The 18,459-nt window shown below is 38.6% G+C and overlaps 1 protein-coding gene across 4 annotated transcripts in view; it reads left to right on the top strand.

Annotated features, from left to right (window-relative positions):
• The window catches only part of NUP153 (nucleoporin 153), a 62,858-nt gene extending 44,688 nt beyond the window's left edge, over nt 1-18,170 (top strand). For all 4 annotated transcript variants that reach the window (XM_037893112.2, XM_043540079.1, XM_037893114.2 and 1 more), the window contains 9 exons: nt 10-97; nt 2,693-2,812; nt 3,203-3,823; nt 7,715-7,909; nt 8,438-9,286; nt 11,253-11,621; nt 13,145-13,423; nt 15,959-16,106; nt 16,796-18,170. In XM_037893112.2, coding sequence (XP_037749040.1) covers nt 10-97; nt 2,693-2,812; nt 3,203-3,823; nt 7,715-7,909; nt 8,438-9,286; nt 11,253-11,621; nt 13,145-13,423; nt 15,959-16,106; nt 16,796-16,880 — 2,754 coding nt within the window. In that variant the 3' untranslated portion in view covers nt 16,881-18,170. The remainder of the gene's footprint in view (nt 1-9; nt 98-2,692; nt 2,813-3,202; nt 3,824-7,714; nt 7,910-8,437; nt 9,287-11,252; nt 11,622-13,144; nt 13,424-15,958; nt 16,107-16,795) is intronic.
• The last annotated feature ends 289 nt before the right edge of the window (nt 18,171-18,459 follow it).

Raw genomic sequence — 18,459 nt, 5'->3', positions numbered from 1 at the left:
CTTCTTCAGATTGGGTTTACATTTAGTGTTCCTGTTGTGAAATCAACACAAGCTTCTGGATCCAGTGATACTCCAGTGCCACTTCTGATTAGCCCAGGTAATTAAAAATCCAGCATTTCAGACCTGAAATGTTTTATTTTTTCTAGCACTAGATCTGGCTGGTGGGCATATCGTAGCTGAACTGTCTTACCCCACCATCTGCATGCTCTCAGATGGGGATCATTTTCCACCAGGTATTGGAACTAGTGTGTCACCAGGAGGAGTTTCTAGAACAATCATCCCACTCCCAGCCCTCACTCTCAATCTTCCACTTTTCCTCCTATAGGCTGCTATTTTATCCTTTTGTGTTTCAATCACAATGCCTAAGTAATGATTATTAACGTGTTTGGTTTATCTTGAGACTTGAAATTTTATTTCTTTGACTTGTTCCTTCTGAAAGCAATAAGAGTTCCCAACCACAACCCTAAATACTTCTCTGTTGCAAGGGATGTTTTTTTATTTACATAGCCAGGGTTTCTTCTGGCATAGTGTGTTATATGAAAATGCCACTGAAATGCTATCATGTAATGCATACTTTAATTTGTGCATAAGTTATGGGGACACTGTAAATTTAAACCACACTACTGTTGGAAAACTTTATATACTATTGTTACAAGCAGCAACTAAGATTACTGTTGTGAAAGGTTATAGAGAAAAAATTCTTTTAGTTTAACTTTTTGCATTTGATAGCTTTTTTTTTTTTTTAATATTCAGTTTCCTCTGTTAGTGGGTGTCTTTCACACAGCAAATGTTAGAACTTTTTTTTTTTTTTTTTTTTTTTAAAGATAGGAAAACCAGATTTTTAAACTACAAAAACTGGCAGGGAGACTCAAGGGCCCTGAAAGTATATTTGACTAATTTTTTTTTTAATTGACTATTTCAGATTGTTTGTTTTAAAATGATGTCGAATCCACATCTTACACACCAAGGAATTTCAGAACACTTGCTGTGTTGTAGTTACTGCACATGAAAGTCCTGTTATTAACTTATTCCCTTCCCTTCTGTCTTAATAGCTCTATTCCATCAAAACTGGGGTAACTTCCCAGATTTTTTAGGAACTCTTTCTAAATGTCATTTATTAAAACTACATATTTGTGCCACCACAGTTCAGGTTGTGTCACCATTTTAATGATGAAATCCTATCTTGTGGTATTTATAATTTAGCTATAGAAATTGTCTTACCAGAACTTTGGCACATATGGCCCCAGTCTAGCAGTACAAAAACTAACAAAAAGTAATAAAAATTGATCTGACATTTAAAAAAGTGAGTGGATTAAAAAGTAGTTTACGGTGCACTTTGTGTCAGATCAATCATACAAATGCTATATTTATAGTCCAAGAGACTGAAGTCTTCTGTCCATAAACAGGCACAATAATAGCAGTGTGACAGGCAGATCTTTCTCTAAGTATAAAATTTTGGTAGCTTGAAAGCAACTCTTTTCTCTCCTTTTGAGTCTTACTCTTTCCCATTCCCACTCTTAATTGCAGGCCCTAATAGTTTGTTTTCAGTGATAGTAAGGAAGAAAAAAATCTTCTTGGGGAAAACTGCAACAGTGGATGTTAATACTACTGCATATAACTGCAGTAAAATGAAAATCAGAAATTCTGCTATTTCTACATTTCTTTTCAGCCTCAAGTGGAACAAAAAGTTAAAATATCAAAAAAAAGTTGTGGAACAAAAAGTTCTGAAAAATTGATTCAGAAGTGGCAAAACGTTTTTACATTTCTGCATTTTTGATCAGAACAAAATGCTTTGATATTCCCAAATTGAAACCTTTTGTTTCAGTTCACTTCAGTGTTAAGTTGCATCTTCTTCTGGTGCTGCATTGTCTCATTGGATTTGTCATTTGGGTGCCTCCTGCCTTCATTCTCTCTTAGAGACTGGGCTCTCTAGCCATCCTATATCTCTCATGATACATGAATAGTCATGTGACTCCCATGATGCATCATATGGCCCAGTCACAGGAGAGACTGGCGAGGGAGCCTAACGCATAGGAAAGAATGGAGGCATGATAGATCCAAACTACAACTCTCATGGGGCAAGGTGGCAGGATAGGAGGATGCAGTTTAATCTTGAACTGACTTTATAAACCAAATGTTTTGGTTCATTTCAACAAACTGAAATATTTTTATTTGGCATGAACTGACCCAGAGTGAAATATTTTCCTGTTGGGGAAAATATAAATAAAAAAACCTAGCAAAATCAGTTTTTTTCTATGAAAAATTTCAGTTTTACAGAAACTGCATTTTCTGTTTTTTGTTTTTTGTTTTTTTTTTTAAATGTTTTTTTTAATGGAAATTTCCAAATGGAAAATAAGCTCTACATCCAACCTCTCTTTGCAGGAGTCCGCATTAATTTTATTATGCTTGTCAACTAAGTTGAAAGTGGGAGGCTGTGTAAATGTTTCTTGAAATTAGAAAGTAACTTTGTAATTATACATAAAAAGTTGATTGGACTTGTATAGTTCTTGTAATAATACACGCATACATAAGTTTCTATCTTGTGTGAACATAAAATTTTAAAAATCAAATCTTGGAAAGTAGGAAGACTTTTGAAAAGTTTATATTTTTGGGAGGGATGGAAGAAGGAAATAACCTTTTGATTCAGTTTGAGCATGTTTCTCCTTGAAAGTAGTAAACTTTCTGTTTAAAGGTACCACTGCTGTAAATAGCACCAGCAATAAGAGGAAAGAAAAGGAAGAGTACGATGGCGCCTTCAAGCCTGCAAAAGTCTTGAAAGAAGGGAGTGTACTGGATATTCTAAAAAGCCCTGGTGAGATAATGGGTTCCATTTTAAAAGAATTTACAGTAAAACCTGGACTGGTATGCAGCATTGCAGTTCTAGAGAAACTTTAATTAAATCATTCATCTAAGATGAAGTTTGCTGACAAATTGAAAACAAGCTCAGTGTTGAAACACTGAATGGAAGTCCACTGTGGTCCAGGACTCCAATATTAACTATGGAAAAAAACACAGGGGTGGATGGTGTAAAGCTTTTTTACAGTGGCTTTACCACTTCTGTTTTTATGGTACTGGAGTCCTCCCCCATCCCCAGGACCCCCGTGTAGATCTCCTGTTGTGTGGTGAGATGAATGAGGGCTAAAAAGAGTTCCTCAAAGGAGCTAATGTAAATGTGTCTGATTTTGTGTTTATATTTTTCTAGACTTTACTTCTCTGAAGACACACGTCCCTACAGCCACAGAGCCTGTTTCAACAAGCACAGAAGTTTATACACGGCCTGCAATAAGTAATTTTTCTGCAGGTTCATTGGGATTTAGAGAGACCTCTAAACAAGCTTCATCGTATTGGCGCTGTGACACATGTCTCTTACAAAACAAGGCAACAGACAACAAATGCGTCGCCTGTCAAGCTGCTAAAGTGCCAACAGCAGACCCTGCTAAACAGAGTGGAATGTTGACTCTAAGCAGCACTGTTAAATCAACTGCTCCTGCCACGGGAACACTGGGCTTTGGAGACAAATTTAAAACAGCAGCAGGAACATGGGATTGTGATACATGTCTAGTCCAGAATAAACCTGAAGCTACAAAATGCGTGGCCTGTGAGACACCAAAGCCTGGAACAGGAGTAAAACCTGCTCTGACATTGCCAGTGGTCACAGAAAATACAACAGTGACTTCCTCTCCTAGCTGCACTGAAACTACAGTCACTTTGGGGTTTGGAGACAAATTCAAAAAGCCGAAGGGTTCTTGGGACTGTACAGTGTGCCTTGTGTCAAATAAGGCAGAAGACAGTAAATGTGTAGCTTGTCAATGTGAGAGACCAGGTACGAATTTTTTTTTTTTTTTTGTATTTTAACTGTCCGTGCTTGCAAATTTACTTAAATATTTTTTTAAAAAGCCCTTGTCTTTAAAAAAAAAAAAATCTGTTTTATCTGAAGCTTAAAGTATAGAACACTGAATATTCTGGTTTTAAAATTGAGGATTAAGATTAATGTATAAGCTCTTTAACACATCTGTCTCTTATGACTTGTATCTAAATATTTGATTCTGTTTTCTGGTTACCATTTCTTCCAAGTTTCTGCTTGTGGGCCACTGCTTTGGAACTAGCATCTGGTTCTCCTCATTGCCTGGAATGAGGTAGTTCTGCCCCAAAGGGTTACGCTTCCCTAAACTGTAGCTCATCTTTCAGCACAAGTTGATAACGTAGTTAAACTCCTTTTGCAAGACAAATGACTCATTCTCCTAAGGCTTTTGTAGTACTGCATTATAGAGAGGAGAAAGAAACCACATTGTCTTGAACTGTGGTTCCAAAAAGTCTTCAAAAACACGTTTACAGATGTACCAATGTGTACTCATCAGAGAATGAAGGTAGGAATGGACTTCTAGTTTATATCCTGGCAGTGTGTCCACATTCCTTTTATGTTTAAGTAACTGTCAGTCCATTAGTGGAATGTCTCTTGACTTCTAGATGGCAGGGGAGAGCTTCAGCTATATAGTCTTCCTTAATATAAGCACATAGCTATTTTGTTATGAATGAGAAATAACAAGAATTTGTGCTATGAGCTGGGGACATATCAGTTGGAAAAGACCTAGGTACATTGGTCGATCACTGGATGACTATGATGCCGTGAAAAAGGCTGATGCAAACCTAGGATGCATCAGGCAAGGTATTTCCAGTAGAGAAAGGGAAGTGTTTATTACCATTGTACAAGGGACTTGTGAAACCTCATCTGGAATATTGTGTGCAATTCATTTTTAAAAAAGATGAATTCAGACTGGAACAAAGGCAGAGCAGGGCTACAAACATGATAGAGGAATGGAGAACCTAACTTACAAGAGGAGATTTAAGGGGTGTGGCTTGTTTAGCCTAACAGAACGAAGCCTGAAGGGAGGTGTGATTGTTCTCCATAAATACATCAAAGGGATAAAACACCAGGGAAGGGGAGGAGTTATTTAAGGGCCAGTGTTGGCACAAGCACAAATGGATATAAACTGGCCGTCAAGTTTAGACTTGAAATTAGACAAAGGTTTCTAACCATCAGAGGAATGAAGTTCTTTAACAGCCTTCCAAGGGGGGTAGTAGGGGCATATAAAACCCAACTTGTTTCAAGACTGTCTTTGATGAGTTTATGGAGATGATGGTACAATGAGGTTTCTTATAATGGCATATGGCCCATTCGCAGCTACTATTAGCAAATATCTCCAGTAGCAGAGATGGGGGTAGGTAGGGCTCTAAGTTACTACAGAGAATTCTTTCCTGTGTGTGTCTGCTGTATGTTGCCCACCTGCTCAGGATCTGATTGCCATATTTGGGGTCAGGAAGGAACTTTTCCCCAGGACAGATTGGCAGAGACCCTGGGGGTTTTCGCATTCCTCTGCAGTGTGGGGCACAGGTCACTTGCTGGCCTGAACTAGTGTAAATGGTGGATTCTCCGTAACTTGAAGTCTTTAAATCATGATTTGAGGACTTCAGTAACACAGCCAGGGCCTATTACAGGAGTGAGTGAGTGAGTGAGGTTCTGTGGCCTATAATGTGCAGGTCAGACTAAATAATCATGGTGGCTCCTTTTGGCCTCTGAGTCGGAGAAGCTACGTACACATACTTTCATTTTTATGACAGTTGAAGAGAACCACTCTTCCTTGCAAAATCTTTGAGCTCTTTATAAATATGTTTTGACCCTGACTGCATCTGATTTTTGTGTGTAGTGTATTTATATGTCTAAAATTAATATTAATATATATGTTTTGAGTTTTATTTATAATTTTATGCACCTGACTGCCACGTGGCTACTTTCAGTAAAGGTGGGTGGGAGCAGAATGAAGGGAGATGCACTGAAATAAGGCCATCTATCTTTAGGCATAAAACTAGGAACATCTCCAAGTTGGGGCACCTTTTGCAGGAATAGGCATCCATAGAGAGAGCGACTACCCCGCCCACCCTCCTGGCCTAAGCGATGGCCAGAGAGCTAGAAAAAGGGAATCACATTAAGGGTTTGGAAGTGGGGGTGGGTCTGTAGACCACTAAGCCAAGACTCCAGACTGACTATTGGCCAAGGCTTAGTTTATAGATTTTCTGTGAGCTGTAAAAATCTGGATTGGTTGGTGGGAAATGGTGGAAAACCCTTCTTAAAGGACCCCCTTATGGACTTTAAGAATGAGTTGTTCTAGTAATATGTAACGTGCTATCACCTTTTTAAAGCCTTCCTGAAAAATTCTGACAACTGTAAAATGAGCTTGAACCTAGCTCTCCAACCACTCTGCACGGTTAGAGTGGAATTTCTTCCAAATATATATTCAATTCCAGAGGTTGTTGCTTTTGTGGACTTTCATCACCATAGTGAACACCTTGTTACTTCAGAGACTTGCTCATGTGAGCTGGCCCTTTAGACGTGGCTTGTCTGGCTTTGGGCTATTGCTGAGGGGTGTTTGGGAAATGAAAGATTTCAGTGAGATCCCCATGATGCAGAGAACTGCATGGCCTCCAGGTCCATCAAAGATGAGAATTAGAGGGGAGAGAGAGGGCAAAGAATATCCGATCATTCTAAAAGATAAGTTGTGGGATGAGGGTGAATATCTTCCCTATCTTCCATGTTTGAAGTCAAAGGAGGGTGAATTTGAGGAGAAGAGTAGAAGGTAGGCAGGCAGTTCTTCAATCTGGCTGCTTCAAAGACCTAGATCAACAGGATAAATTTGTTGGGATGCAACTGGTGTTCAGGGGACCCTTTATATACGTGCTGGATTTGGATTTGTGCTTCAATCTGAGTATTTGTTATGGAAGTCAGAAGACCTGCTGCGGGAGCAGCATCCACTGGCACACTCTGTTGGGGGATGACAGTGGGTCTAGGTTGCAGGACAGGCAGAAGGAGCCAGCTACTAATGAGAGCATGCCAGTGCTGCAGATAATACGGTGCCTTCCATGTCTCTTCAAAGAAGCCTCTGTTGCTGTTGAAGACAGTTGGTTTGGGTGATTGAGCATGGCATTGGGAGTCTGGAGCTCATGAGATCTAGCTCTTTTATCACTGACAGGGGTGTGTGGTTTTAGACAAGTCTCTTCTTTCTGCCTTATCACCAGCCTTTCCTCTTCTCCTCCAGCCTTTGACAGTTCTGATGGGGTAGAGGGTGGGAGTAGCTTTAGCAACCACCAAGGAGCAGGAGGAGGAGAAGAGTCACTGCTGCTGCAGGAGTGTTTAGTCCTCTATTCAGGCTTGCAGGGGCAGAGGGGAAGGAGGAAGAGATCTGGCTGGAATTTGCTGATGAGTCTGCTTAGTAAATAACTTCTTACCTCATGTCATTTTACAAGTTGGGCCAGCATTAATTCCAGCTCTGGTAATTACCTTCTGTCAACCTGAATTTCTCCTGCAGTTTCAGTTGGATACAGTTTCCTTCCCTTTCTGTCTTAAATAGCTGAGGTATGTTGCAGTAGCCTATGAACTTCATTAGCTGTTTAAACCTAGCATTGGCTGCATTTTAGTGTGCTTCAAGTAATCCCTCTATATAGTCTGTATATTACTTTTAAGTTTGTAAAGCTCTTCAAGATTCTTCAGAGATACTCAATTTATGTTTAAAATAATCTGCAGGTTTTGTTTTCTCTTCTTGTGCTTGGTCAGTTTATACATTACAGCTTGAAAGTGTATTTGAAACTTAAGAGCTTCATGAAATTATCTTAGTTAGTTAGTTAGTTAAATAGACTTTTAACACTTTCCTTTGTTTCCTAGGGGATTCATTGCCTGTGACTAGTAGCAGCTCATCCTCTTTCTCCACTCCTTCTGGAGGATTTCTAGGACTAGACAAATTCAAGAAACCTGAGGGAAGCTGGGACTGTGAAATATGCTTGGTACAAAACAAAGCAGAGGCCACAAAGTGCATAGCTTGTGAGAATGCAAAACCAGGCACCAAACCTGAGCTGCAAGGTAATGTTTGCTTCCTGAAGGAAATAATAATTGCACTCTTTCAGTTGTTTTTTTTTATCAGTTGTAGTGGAAGATTTGTGTGAATTGCTGCATTTTTTCCAAAGTGTGTGTGTTGTATACCAGAAAAAAGAAAATAAACGTTCACAAATGACTTGTTAGGGCTCAGCATTGTCCTTGTGTGTATGTGTGGGGAAAATATCTCGTGTTGGGGGGGGAATATATTCTTGTTGTTAAAGTATTCCATATCACCAAATCTGTTAGTTTGAAGTGTGTAAAAAGTTTAGGTTTAGAGTGAGTCGTAAGTACAGTTCTTTGATCCTAGTTGGGGATACAGCACCACTCATTTGAGAGGGTCTGTATGATAAAGTAACTGACAATCTACAAACAAAAGGCATTTCTAGTAAAAGGTTTTTTTTTGATATAATTGGCTCAGGAGAGGATCAGGACCAGAATAGCAGTGTTGTTGCAGAGCAAGACTTAAGTGCATGTGTCTGTATTACAAATGTAGTCTATTATTCCTTTCTACAGGTTTTGGTACCGCTGCTGTCCCCTCAGATGCTGCTGCACCGTCATTTAAATTTGGTATTCAGTCATCATCCTCTGAGTCATCTCAGACAGTAGGAAGCACAGAAAGTTTTAAATTTGGAGAACAAGGGGGTTTGAAGTTTGGTATTACATCAGAGTCAGGATCTGTAACAAACAACATGACTGGTGGCTTTAATTTCTCTAAAACTGCAGGGGACTTCAAATTTGGAGTCACTTCCTCCGACTCTAAATCAGAGGAGAGTAAAAGAGACAGTAAGAATAACAATTTTAACTTTGGACTTCCCTCTGGTACAAGCAATCCATCTACTTCAGCATTTCAGTTTGGGACATCGAATCTTGGACAGCAGGAAAAGAAGGAGGAACCTGTTCTAGGGGGTTTCAGTTTTGGCACAAGTTCTGCTGCCTCCATTGCTCCGTCAGAGAATAGAACAGGAGCGAGTGGATTCGGTTTTGGAACGGTGGCAGAAAAGGAAGTTGCAACAACTCCTTTTTTATTTAAAAAGTCAGAGGAGAAAAAAGATGAAACTCCTTCGGCAAAGGGAGGCTTCAGTTTTGGCAGCATGGAGCCCACATCTGCCTCACAGTTTGTCTTGGGAAGGACAGAGGAGAAACAGGACACTGTTACCTCTGCTACTTCATTAGTGTTCAGGAAGACGGTTGACAAGGAGGAGCCAAAGGTGCAGTCCATCTTTTCATTTGGGAAGTCTGAGCAGACCAAAGAAGAGAGCACAGCAAAACCCACTTTCAGTTTCAACTTAACAAAACCAGAAGAGAAGGAAACTGAGCAAACAAAGCCAGCTTTTACATTTGGGGCACAAACCAATACTGCAGGTAAAAGAATCTCTTGCTTTAAACTTTAGTTGTCTGGTCAAGTCCATGAAGTAACAAAATTAAGTCACTGCCAAGAAAACAAATATATTCGAGTGATTTGTTCATGTGTTAGGTTTTTAGAAAAAAAACTTTTGTTTACTACATGAAGATGAATTTACAATTCTGGGTCTTAGAGGATAACAGGATTGTTACAGTTTCTCTATGGACTTTAGTGGAGTTGAACACCATGGATTGAAAAATTGAGAAAATATTTACTGCATGCAAGAACCATTTTCTATTAGGCCTTGCCTAAATACAAAAGTTGTACCTCTTGCTTTCCATACCTCCATAGTTAAAGCAGTACAGTGTGGACGCAGTTATCCCAGTGTAACGGTGCCTTATACCTGTGCAGCGTATTCCAGTGTGGGATGGGGAATATGCTATACTGCTATAACTGTGGCCACACGAGAAGTTATACCACTATAACTATATTAGTAAAAAAGATAAAATAAATCACAGCCCTAACTGGAATAGTTATACTGGTACAAAATCTGGTACTAGTATATTGTCCCACATTAGTCCATATATTGGTAATATCTCCACCTTTGCAGGTGAAAATGAGCTTTTTAGTGATGTCGCTGCATAGAGGGCTTTCTGGCTGTTAAGTTCCAGTTGTGCCCAACTACCTGTCATGTTTTAAAACCGATTTTTTTTGTCTAAAGGATTAGCAAAGAGTTTTGTCAGTAACTCTGACTAAAAATATTGTTTTGCAATTAGTCTCTTCACAGTGTTATGTTGTTCGGAATCATAAAACTGCATGATGATGTTGCTAGACAAATAGTAGAATGAGGGCCCAGAGTTCTGAGATGAAATACCATGACGCAAATATTTACATGTTGTTTTAATCCCAGAGTCAGTGTCATCAAGGACTCTTGTTAGTTCTAATTAAAAAGATTTGTGACAGTCCTTTGAGGAATTAAGTTCCCCTTTCAGCATAAAGTGGCCCCTTCTCCATCCCCAAAGAAAGGGGGAGTTGAAACAGAGACCTAAGTAATAGAAAAATGGAGACTGAGAAATGAAAAGAAGATGCCAGACAATTAAGACTGAGAAATGGACAGAGCAACAGACTTAGAGAAAGCTTAAAGCTTTCCAAAATGTGGGTAAACTTAGTTTAATGTCTTAAAACAAAATGGTTGATGAAGAAATCGGACTGAGGAGGGTTAGTCTTATTTGCTTTTGTAGGAAATCTTGAAGGTACTTAAATATGCATATTTATATATGCACTTTTACCAATTTTAAATTATTTTCCAGATAGCACAGGGGTTAATTAGTAAACTTTAACCCCCATTAGGGATAAACAGGGCACCCTGGAATTTTTGTGAAAGTATAAGGGTCTGACCTTGCAGCCTTTACACCGGCTAAGTACTCACTTTAGTTGTTGAGGTTTGCCTGACTTGGGAAAGCAGGATCAGGTCCTTAGATTCACAGTGGGGTGGAGAAGAAAAATCTCTAAATCAGTCTGTCCCTTCTCCCCCCCCGAAGTAGGATCCATTTAGCATAGCCATGAAACTATTTGTTCTGATGTCTCTTGGAAAAATTTACTACCAAGCATTTCCACTACTGGTGGCACAAAAACAAAACAAAAAACCCTAAGTACTTGTACCTCTGTAATGCTAGTTCATATTTCCTTAGCGAACATCCCTACTCTTGCCAGCCACAAGTAGAGCCAAGACAGGAGTGCCTTTCCTCTGCTTTGTAGTCTTCTTCTTGAACCTTCCCCCCCCCCCCCCCATTGTATTTTTCCTGGGAAAGAGACCAGTTTATGCATTTCACCTTGGTTTTACATAGGCGAGAGAGAAGCCATGAAACTGAAGTGTCATCCAGTGTTGTTGTTGGCATACAGTGCTTGAAACAAAACGTATGTTGTGCCTTCAGAGCCTCATTTGCCATTTCTAAAGTACTTTATAATTGCTTTCCTTCTTTTCAGATCAAGGGGCAGCAAAGCCAGCCTTTGGTTTCTTGACCTCTGGTTCCTCCAGCACAGCCATACCAAGCACTTCAGCTAACAGCAGTAGTGTGTTTGGCAGCTCCTCCTCTGCCTCAAATCCTCCACCAGTTGCCGCTGCCTTTTTGTTTGGACAGGCCAGCAACACTGTGAGCAGTTCTGCATTTGGCAATGCTGCTGAATCCAGTGCCCCTCAGTCATTTGGGTTCTCTCAAGAAAACAAACCAGCAACCACATCCTCCAGCGCAGGTGCAGCTGTTGGGTCATTTCTCTTTGGTTCAGGAACAAGCAGTAACAATACTGCAACCCCTGCTTTCAACTTTGGGGCCACAACCACATCAAGTTCTACAGGTATGTACACCATTTAGTGCTGGTAATTTCACTGTGGTGGGTAGATGAAGGACCAACACGATTTTATTTCCATCAGCATTTTACTGTGGAGAATACATGGGCTATTCAGTAGTCTTTGTACAACAAAGGAGTCAAACAGTCATTAGTGGGGCTACCTTGTTATGAAAAAAAATGCCTAGCTCTTAGTATTTTTCATCAATAAATCTCAAGGACTTTGTCACAGAAATTTTTAGGAAAAGGCATTCCTATTGGAAAAAGGCATAAGGATTAGAAATAGTTTAAGAGCAAAGTGTCACAGTCATTGTTTTATACACCACATAACCTCTGTATTTGGTTTTCAGTTCATATAACTAGAGTTCTGCTTCCAATATGGAAACCGTAGAGAAATTTGATTGAAGTTATGGAATATTGCTGTACCAGAACCAGTTTTTGAAAATCCAGCCTAATTTCCCAATTTTTTAAAACGTAAAGAGATTAAAAAAAACCAAACAACCTCTTGGAAAAGTTAAAGCCCTCACTAAATGGTCTGGGTCCATTTGTTGCCACAATATTGTAGCTGTCATAGTTACCTTGCTGAGCCCTTGGTTCTCAATTTGCCTCCTCTGCAGCTCAGATCAACTTGACAGCCCTCAGGCTTCTCAGTGAAAATGGTCATTTATTTACCTTCCCACTCCACCTTCCACATGTGAAAATCCTCAAATGTCATTAGTATTTTTAAGCACAGAATTCTTGACTTCTTTACCTTAGTGCAGCCTTCTTCATTAGTGCAGTGTTTAAGCACAACACTCATGCATTTGCTGCTGCTACTATGACCAGTTCATTTAAGATCAGATTTGTTTCTTCCAGGTTAATGGGTTAAGAACAGTGATCCTGTTTATCTCCCTCTGATTCAAACAAATTAGAGATCAGAGTCTAAAATCCTAAAATGTGTCATCTAATTTGTCATGAGTTTAAGTTAAACTCAGAGATACAGGCTCAAACCACCCAGTGATTTAAGTAAAATTTATTTTGTTATTCTTTCTATTAAGAAGCAGAATTTTAAATTTGATTGTCTCCAACCCTCATAACCCAAGAAGTTAAGTTCAGGAACTCTTTGTGCCAGAAGCAGCAGTTCAGAGTTTGGACCTGGAATTGCCATATGAAGAATTCCACATTTTTTAAGAACAAATAATATCCTAACTCTGAATTATGGCTTCTTTGCCAGCAAACCAGCTTGTCACTTTGAATAAATCGCACTGAATCTGAGGCAAAAATGACATATTAATTTACTATTATTTCTAATGCAGAAATCCAAAATTGTATGTGCAATTAAACAAATCTGTTTTCCTTCATTCTAAGTTATAGTGCAGTATACCATGCTCTTTTTCTTTGTTGTGTAATTGCTGCCTGAAATGTCTTTAGACAAAATGAAAAGTCATTGAAATAGTGACACTTGGCAGATGTGTTCCCTGTGTGTTCAGTTATTACTGTATGTCAGTTATATGCAATACTTAAGTTTCTGTTCTGCTTCCTTGCTTTTCTAGGTTCTTCCTCTTCATTTGTGTTTGGCTCTGGGTCTTCAGCACCTGCTGCTGGTCCAGCATTTGGTGCCAGCCAGACACCAACATTTGGTCAAAGTCAAGGTGCCAGCCAGCCAAATGCTCCAACCTTTGGATCATTATCATCAACTTCATTATTTTCAACTGGCTCTCAGCCTGCACCTCCAGCCTTCGGGTCTGTGTCAAGCAGTAGTCAGCCTCCTGTGTTTGGACAGCAAGCAAGCCAACAGCCTGGTTTTGGCTCCGGTACAACACCTAATTCCAGTGAGTGCAAGCCCTTCATGTCTGACATTTATTTTGGTCTCAAGATGTAGGTTTGTTTCTAGAAAGAACTCTCCGTAAATGTTCAATAAGTAATAAGGCTACGTGGGATTTCATGCCAACTTTTGGTAAAACGCTACAACTTTTAAGGAATAAATTGTTTTATTTTTTAATCTCCTTTCTCAAACACAGTGCATATTAAACACTTTATTACAGATAAGAAATAGAATCTGATTACTATAACATGTAATGTCCATTAACAGAATTATTCAGTAATTTGCCTCATTCGGAGAGGTCAGATGGTACCCCCCACCTTCATCAGAAACTTCCCCACAAAATTCATTAGGGTGAAATTAAGATTTGTTCTCTTTCAAGAATGTTAGTGTTAAAATTAACAAATGTTAGAAAAACAAGTATAAAAATATATGAAACTCACACCACAAGGTTGAAGGCAATGTGACTTGAAGATGAATATACTCTAAGCCTGGACAAGGCCCTGCATTCATGAGGATCCTCCTCTGTCACTGTAGTTTATTATTCTTTTGATTATGGTAGCTTAAGTAGTATTTTCTCAGAATAGAATGCATATTTTTTATTAAAAGGAACAATTTTCCAGCTTCCTTGTCTTTGTGGGAGCTTTACTCACTGACTAGGGGTGTATGCAGTAATTCTATAGAAATTATAAACATCATCTAGGAAAATAAGCAAATAATACAGGTCAGTAATCAGTTATCCATAGCAACAATATCGACACTTTATTTCTATTCATTTGAAAGACTTAGTCAGCCGTCCCTTGATCTGGTGGCATTTAGAGATCAGTGTCTGTCTGATTACCTGGTCTGCACAAATTATTTAACGTTTATATTGTGGTAGTGCCTAACTCATTGCATTAGGCGTTATACAAACATATGGACTGTTGTTGAGCCTTCAGGATGGTGAATTTATGAACTTCTTCGCACAGTATAAAATGTTTGCTTAAATATCAAAACCACAACACTCAACTGTAAAGTAAGACTTTATTTACAGCTAGGCTTGTAGCTATAAGGTTACTGCTGTAACAGAAAATAGGGAAACAGTTTTAAAAGGGCACGATAATACCTTTAAATGTTATGACTCATTCTTAATAGAAAAATTGAAAAGAAAGTTAGATTTATTTATTTTTTGCATTTCACTCAGTTTGGACAGTGAAAGTACAGTAGTCAGTTTCATTTTTTAATGGATTTTGTTTGTCCTGTAACACAGGGCTGGGTTGTAAACATTGCAAGGGAATGTTCAAATCCAAATAAACTGTTCAGATTGAAATAGTCAGGCCCTAGTCCTGCAGTGGGTGTAGTCCTCGTCGTAAGTCTGGGGTTTAATGATTAACTTGAAATCTAAACTACCTTCAGCAATTTTTAAAAATTGCCTACCTTTTGTTTCAGGCAGTACACCTACCATGGAGTCTGCCTCCCGGTTTTAATGGTTTTGCATTAATGGTTTTGTACAACTTTTTCTCTTCAAAATAAAAAAATACAATAAGAATGAAAATGAACATTATTTTATTTTATACTTAGGCACCTAGCTAAATAGCCTAAATTTTAGAAGCTCTCCTATAGATTTAAGAGACTGACTTTAGGGACCCACTTTTTAAAAAATCTTAACTTAGGTTCAGTAACACTTTTTTTAACAGCACCAAAATTTGGGTGTAAGCTCTGGGAGTGTCCCTGGAAGTTGAAATCACAGTAGTTGTGACTTTAGTATTGAAAAATGTAAGTTGCAAAGAAGTACTTGGTTAATAAGAGCGAGGTGCCTTGCCTTGCCTTGCCTTGCCTTACCTAGAAGGGTTCTGTTCTGGAGCCTCTGTCTGTAACTGCGTCCTCTCACTGAAAGCCTATGTGAATATGTTGAAACTCTTTTGTTTGATAATAAACAATAATTGAATACAATTCTTGGTTCAGAAAACTTTATAGTATGTATTTTGATTTATGAATGACCAGATAAATTGTAAACCACTTTAAGTATTATGCATAAATCCAACCTGTGGGAGGCATCGCCTGTGCTTATAAATATATTTTAAGTATAGTTCCTCAATTTCCTTTTCGAAAGGCTTCCTAAAAATGTTCAGACCATTCAAAATATGCCACATGCCCTGCTTTTATAATGAATTATTCTGACTTCTAAAGGCACATAATCTGAAATGCACAAATATCCAGAATAAAGAGGAATTGACTGTCACGTACCGTAAATGACTTTAATAAACCTGCTGCACATATTAAAAGCTGCTGCAGTCACAGGGCCATCACCTTGTATCTGAATCAGCAATGCTGCAGTAGCTGTTGGCTTAAAAGTCCCAGTCCTCCATGAAGTTGCCCCACTTAAATGAGTGAATATTTTTAGTGTAGGTTTTAGCAATAGCTACTTTGGTATCACTGCTTTAGGGAAGCCTGTAGTCTTGTTGTGACACAAACTTATATGATAGAATGGCAAAGGGGAAGAATTGTGTTGTTTTTTTTTTTTGCATCGGATGGGGGAGTTAAACATAGACTTTGTCTTTTTTAGGTGCTGTATTCCAGTTCGGAAGTAGTAATAATTTCAGCTTCACAAGTAATAACCCAGGAGTATTTAATTTTGGTGCATCAGCGCCACCAACCCAGCCTTCTGGCTCTTCAGGATTTCCATTCAACCCGACTCCATCATTTGCAATGGGGTAAGAATATCTTTTAAGTGACTAAAAGGGTGGTGGTGGTGGGGAGGAATAAGGATCCTAATTCATAGGAATTATAGCTGTTAGAGTTAAGTATGTGCAGCTTCCAACTCCCAAATCAGTCTTCATTTACATGATTACTTTAGGTGTTCACATGAACAATGAGCTCCATATAAATACTTAGACTGAATTATGTTAAAAGTGACTGACTAGTGGTTTTGGGTGCCAAATCTGGCATCATCTTAAAGGGGCCTGGTTTTCAGATGTTGAGCATCCATCCTCTGAAGATCAGGTACTTTTTAAAGGTTTCAGAGTAGCAGCCGTGAACTGAGCTGTAGCTCACGAAAGCTTCTGCTCAAATACATTTGTTAGTCTCTAAGGTGCCACAAGTCCTCCTGTACTTTTTGAAGTGTCTCAAGCGAGGCATGAAAATTAGGCTGCCTCTCATGTTTGCAGACCTTGCATCTACTTTAAAGCCAGCAACTTATTCATCTTGTTCTGTGTGTAATACAGTAAATGTGGATGTTTGTTTTGTTTCTGGAATCCTTCTCTTGCTGTGGATTTTATGAAGTTTGGGCCTAGCTAATTGCTGTCAGAATACATATGATGATTTTAAATTATTCCAGAAAGATCCTGAGATTTCCAGTGGCAGCATGCTAGACTTTTGACTACTTCTGAATTCTTTTTGACAGGTCTAACGGGAAAAATGTGTTCTCTGCTTCTGGATCTTCAGTTTCTGGGCGGAAGATAAAGACTGCAGTTAGACGTAGAAAATAATTGTCAGTGGTTATTAGACAGCAATTTTCACAACAGCTGGTGCCCTGCACTTATTGGATTGTACCTCATGCTGGGTTTAGCTGAAGTCAGATCTGCCTAAAGAAATTCAAAACTCTGCTGTCTTTTTCCCCATTTAGTTTTTCTGGTAAGAGGTAGAGTTGGCAACAGGAAGGTTCTCAAGCAAAACTATTTTAGAATCCAGTAATTTCTTTATTCAGACTTGGCATGGTCTGGCTATAGACATGACGATAGCCTGCACAGCAAATAGCTTTGTATAATACCTCTTCATCTGCACCACTATGTGCGTTCATTTGCGTTTACTGACGCCTCAAACTTGTAATTATATCAGTGAAGGGATTCTGTATAGAGTAGAGAATGTTGATAATGAATGATTTCTATGCTGAGTTTGTGCTGGTGTATGTGTGAAGTGAGTGAGTTGGGTGTATTGTGCACTAAAATTTTCTGATAGAGGAAGACTGATTAAAGGATGGTCCCTGCTAAGGACTTGTTAGATCTGTAGTTCTCCATTTAATAATTATATGCTATTTCTATATTTTCATTCTTACGGCTCTTTATCACCTGTCTCGCCTTTTTGTTATTTTATTATGAAAAAGTGTAAATACAATTTTGTTTCTCTTTTTTGGCATAACAGATCTGTGAACTTGAAATTTTAATTTTGTGTTATGGCAATTTTTGTTTAGTATTGTCTCAGATTTTATTATGTAAATCCCATTATTCAAAGTTGCCTAAATCCATTTGGAAAATCTTTAAATAAAATTGGGAATTCTTAAAGTGAGTTTATTGGCTTTTCTGATCCATTTTTGTTTGGACCAAAAACCAGTATTGTACAAAGTATTAAGTATATATTTTTATATTTACAGAAATGGACTGTGGTGACTTTGGATAATAAGGAAAAGTTTAATATTAAAGCCATGTTTATTACAGTATAATTAACATGTTAAACCATGGGATAAATGCCATCAATAAAAATTATGAAATATTGTTTGTGGTAGTTTTAACTCACATTGAAACCTATCTGTAAGATGAAGCATTGTGTCCATCAGAATAGAAGTCATACCTCTCTGCAACATTTCTGCTTTTAACAGAAATACAGAGATTGGTATAAATGTGTGCTCTGTGATTTAATGGATCCTCGAAACGAGGGGATGTTCAAACTTCTCAACCCAGAGGGGCTGTAACTGGTTACTTACCTAGAGCCTGAGGGCTGCACCTAATTTGCATATACATTTACATACTTTTAAAAATCAAAATAAATGCACATAACCATAATATTTGCCTGTACTCGTATTTTACTTGATTTAATTAAAATTGCTGCTGTGTGGAGTTCAACAGCACTGAAAACCAACCAAAAAGTCAAGGCATTCAGAGAGCTGTAGCATATGGGACTGAGGTGAGGCCCAGAGCATCTCAAACTGCAAAGCACTTGCTGGTGACTCGGTTACATAGGCCTGGCTCCTTGTCCTTGTTCCAGCTGTTAAATATTTTCCTAGTATTCTGTGTAATTGTCATAGGGCTCTTAAGTGATTGCAAATAGGAAGGGATGGTGGTCTGTGAGACT

This window comes from Chelonia mydas, chromosome 2 (genome assembly GCF_015237465.2).
Source record: "Chelonia mydas isolate rCheMyd1 chromosome 2, rCheMyd1.pri.v2, whole genome shotgun sequence".
NCBI lineage: Eukaryota > Metazoa > Chordata > Testudines > Cheloniidae > Chelonia > Chelonia mydas.
Note: the sequence above shows the minus strand (reverse complement) of the source record. Positions and strands in the feature narration are given on the sequence as shown.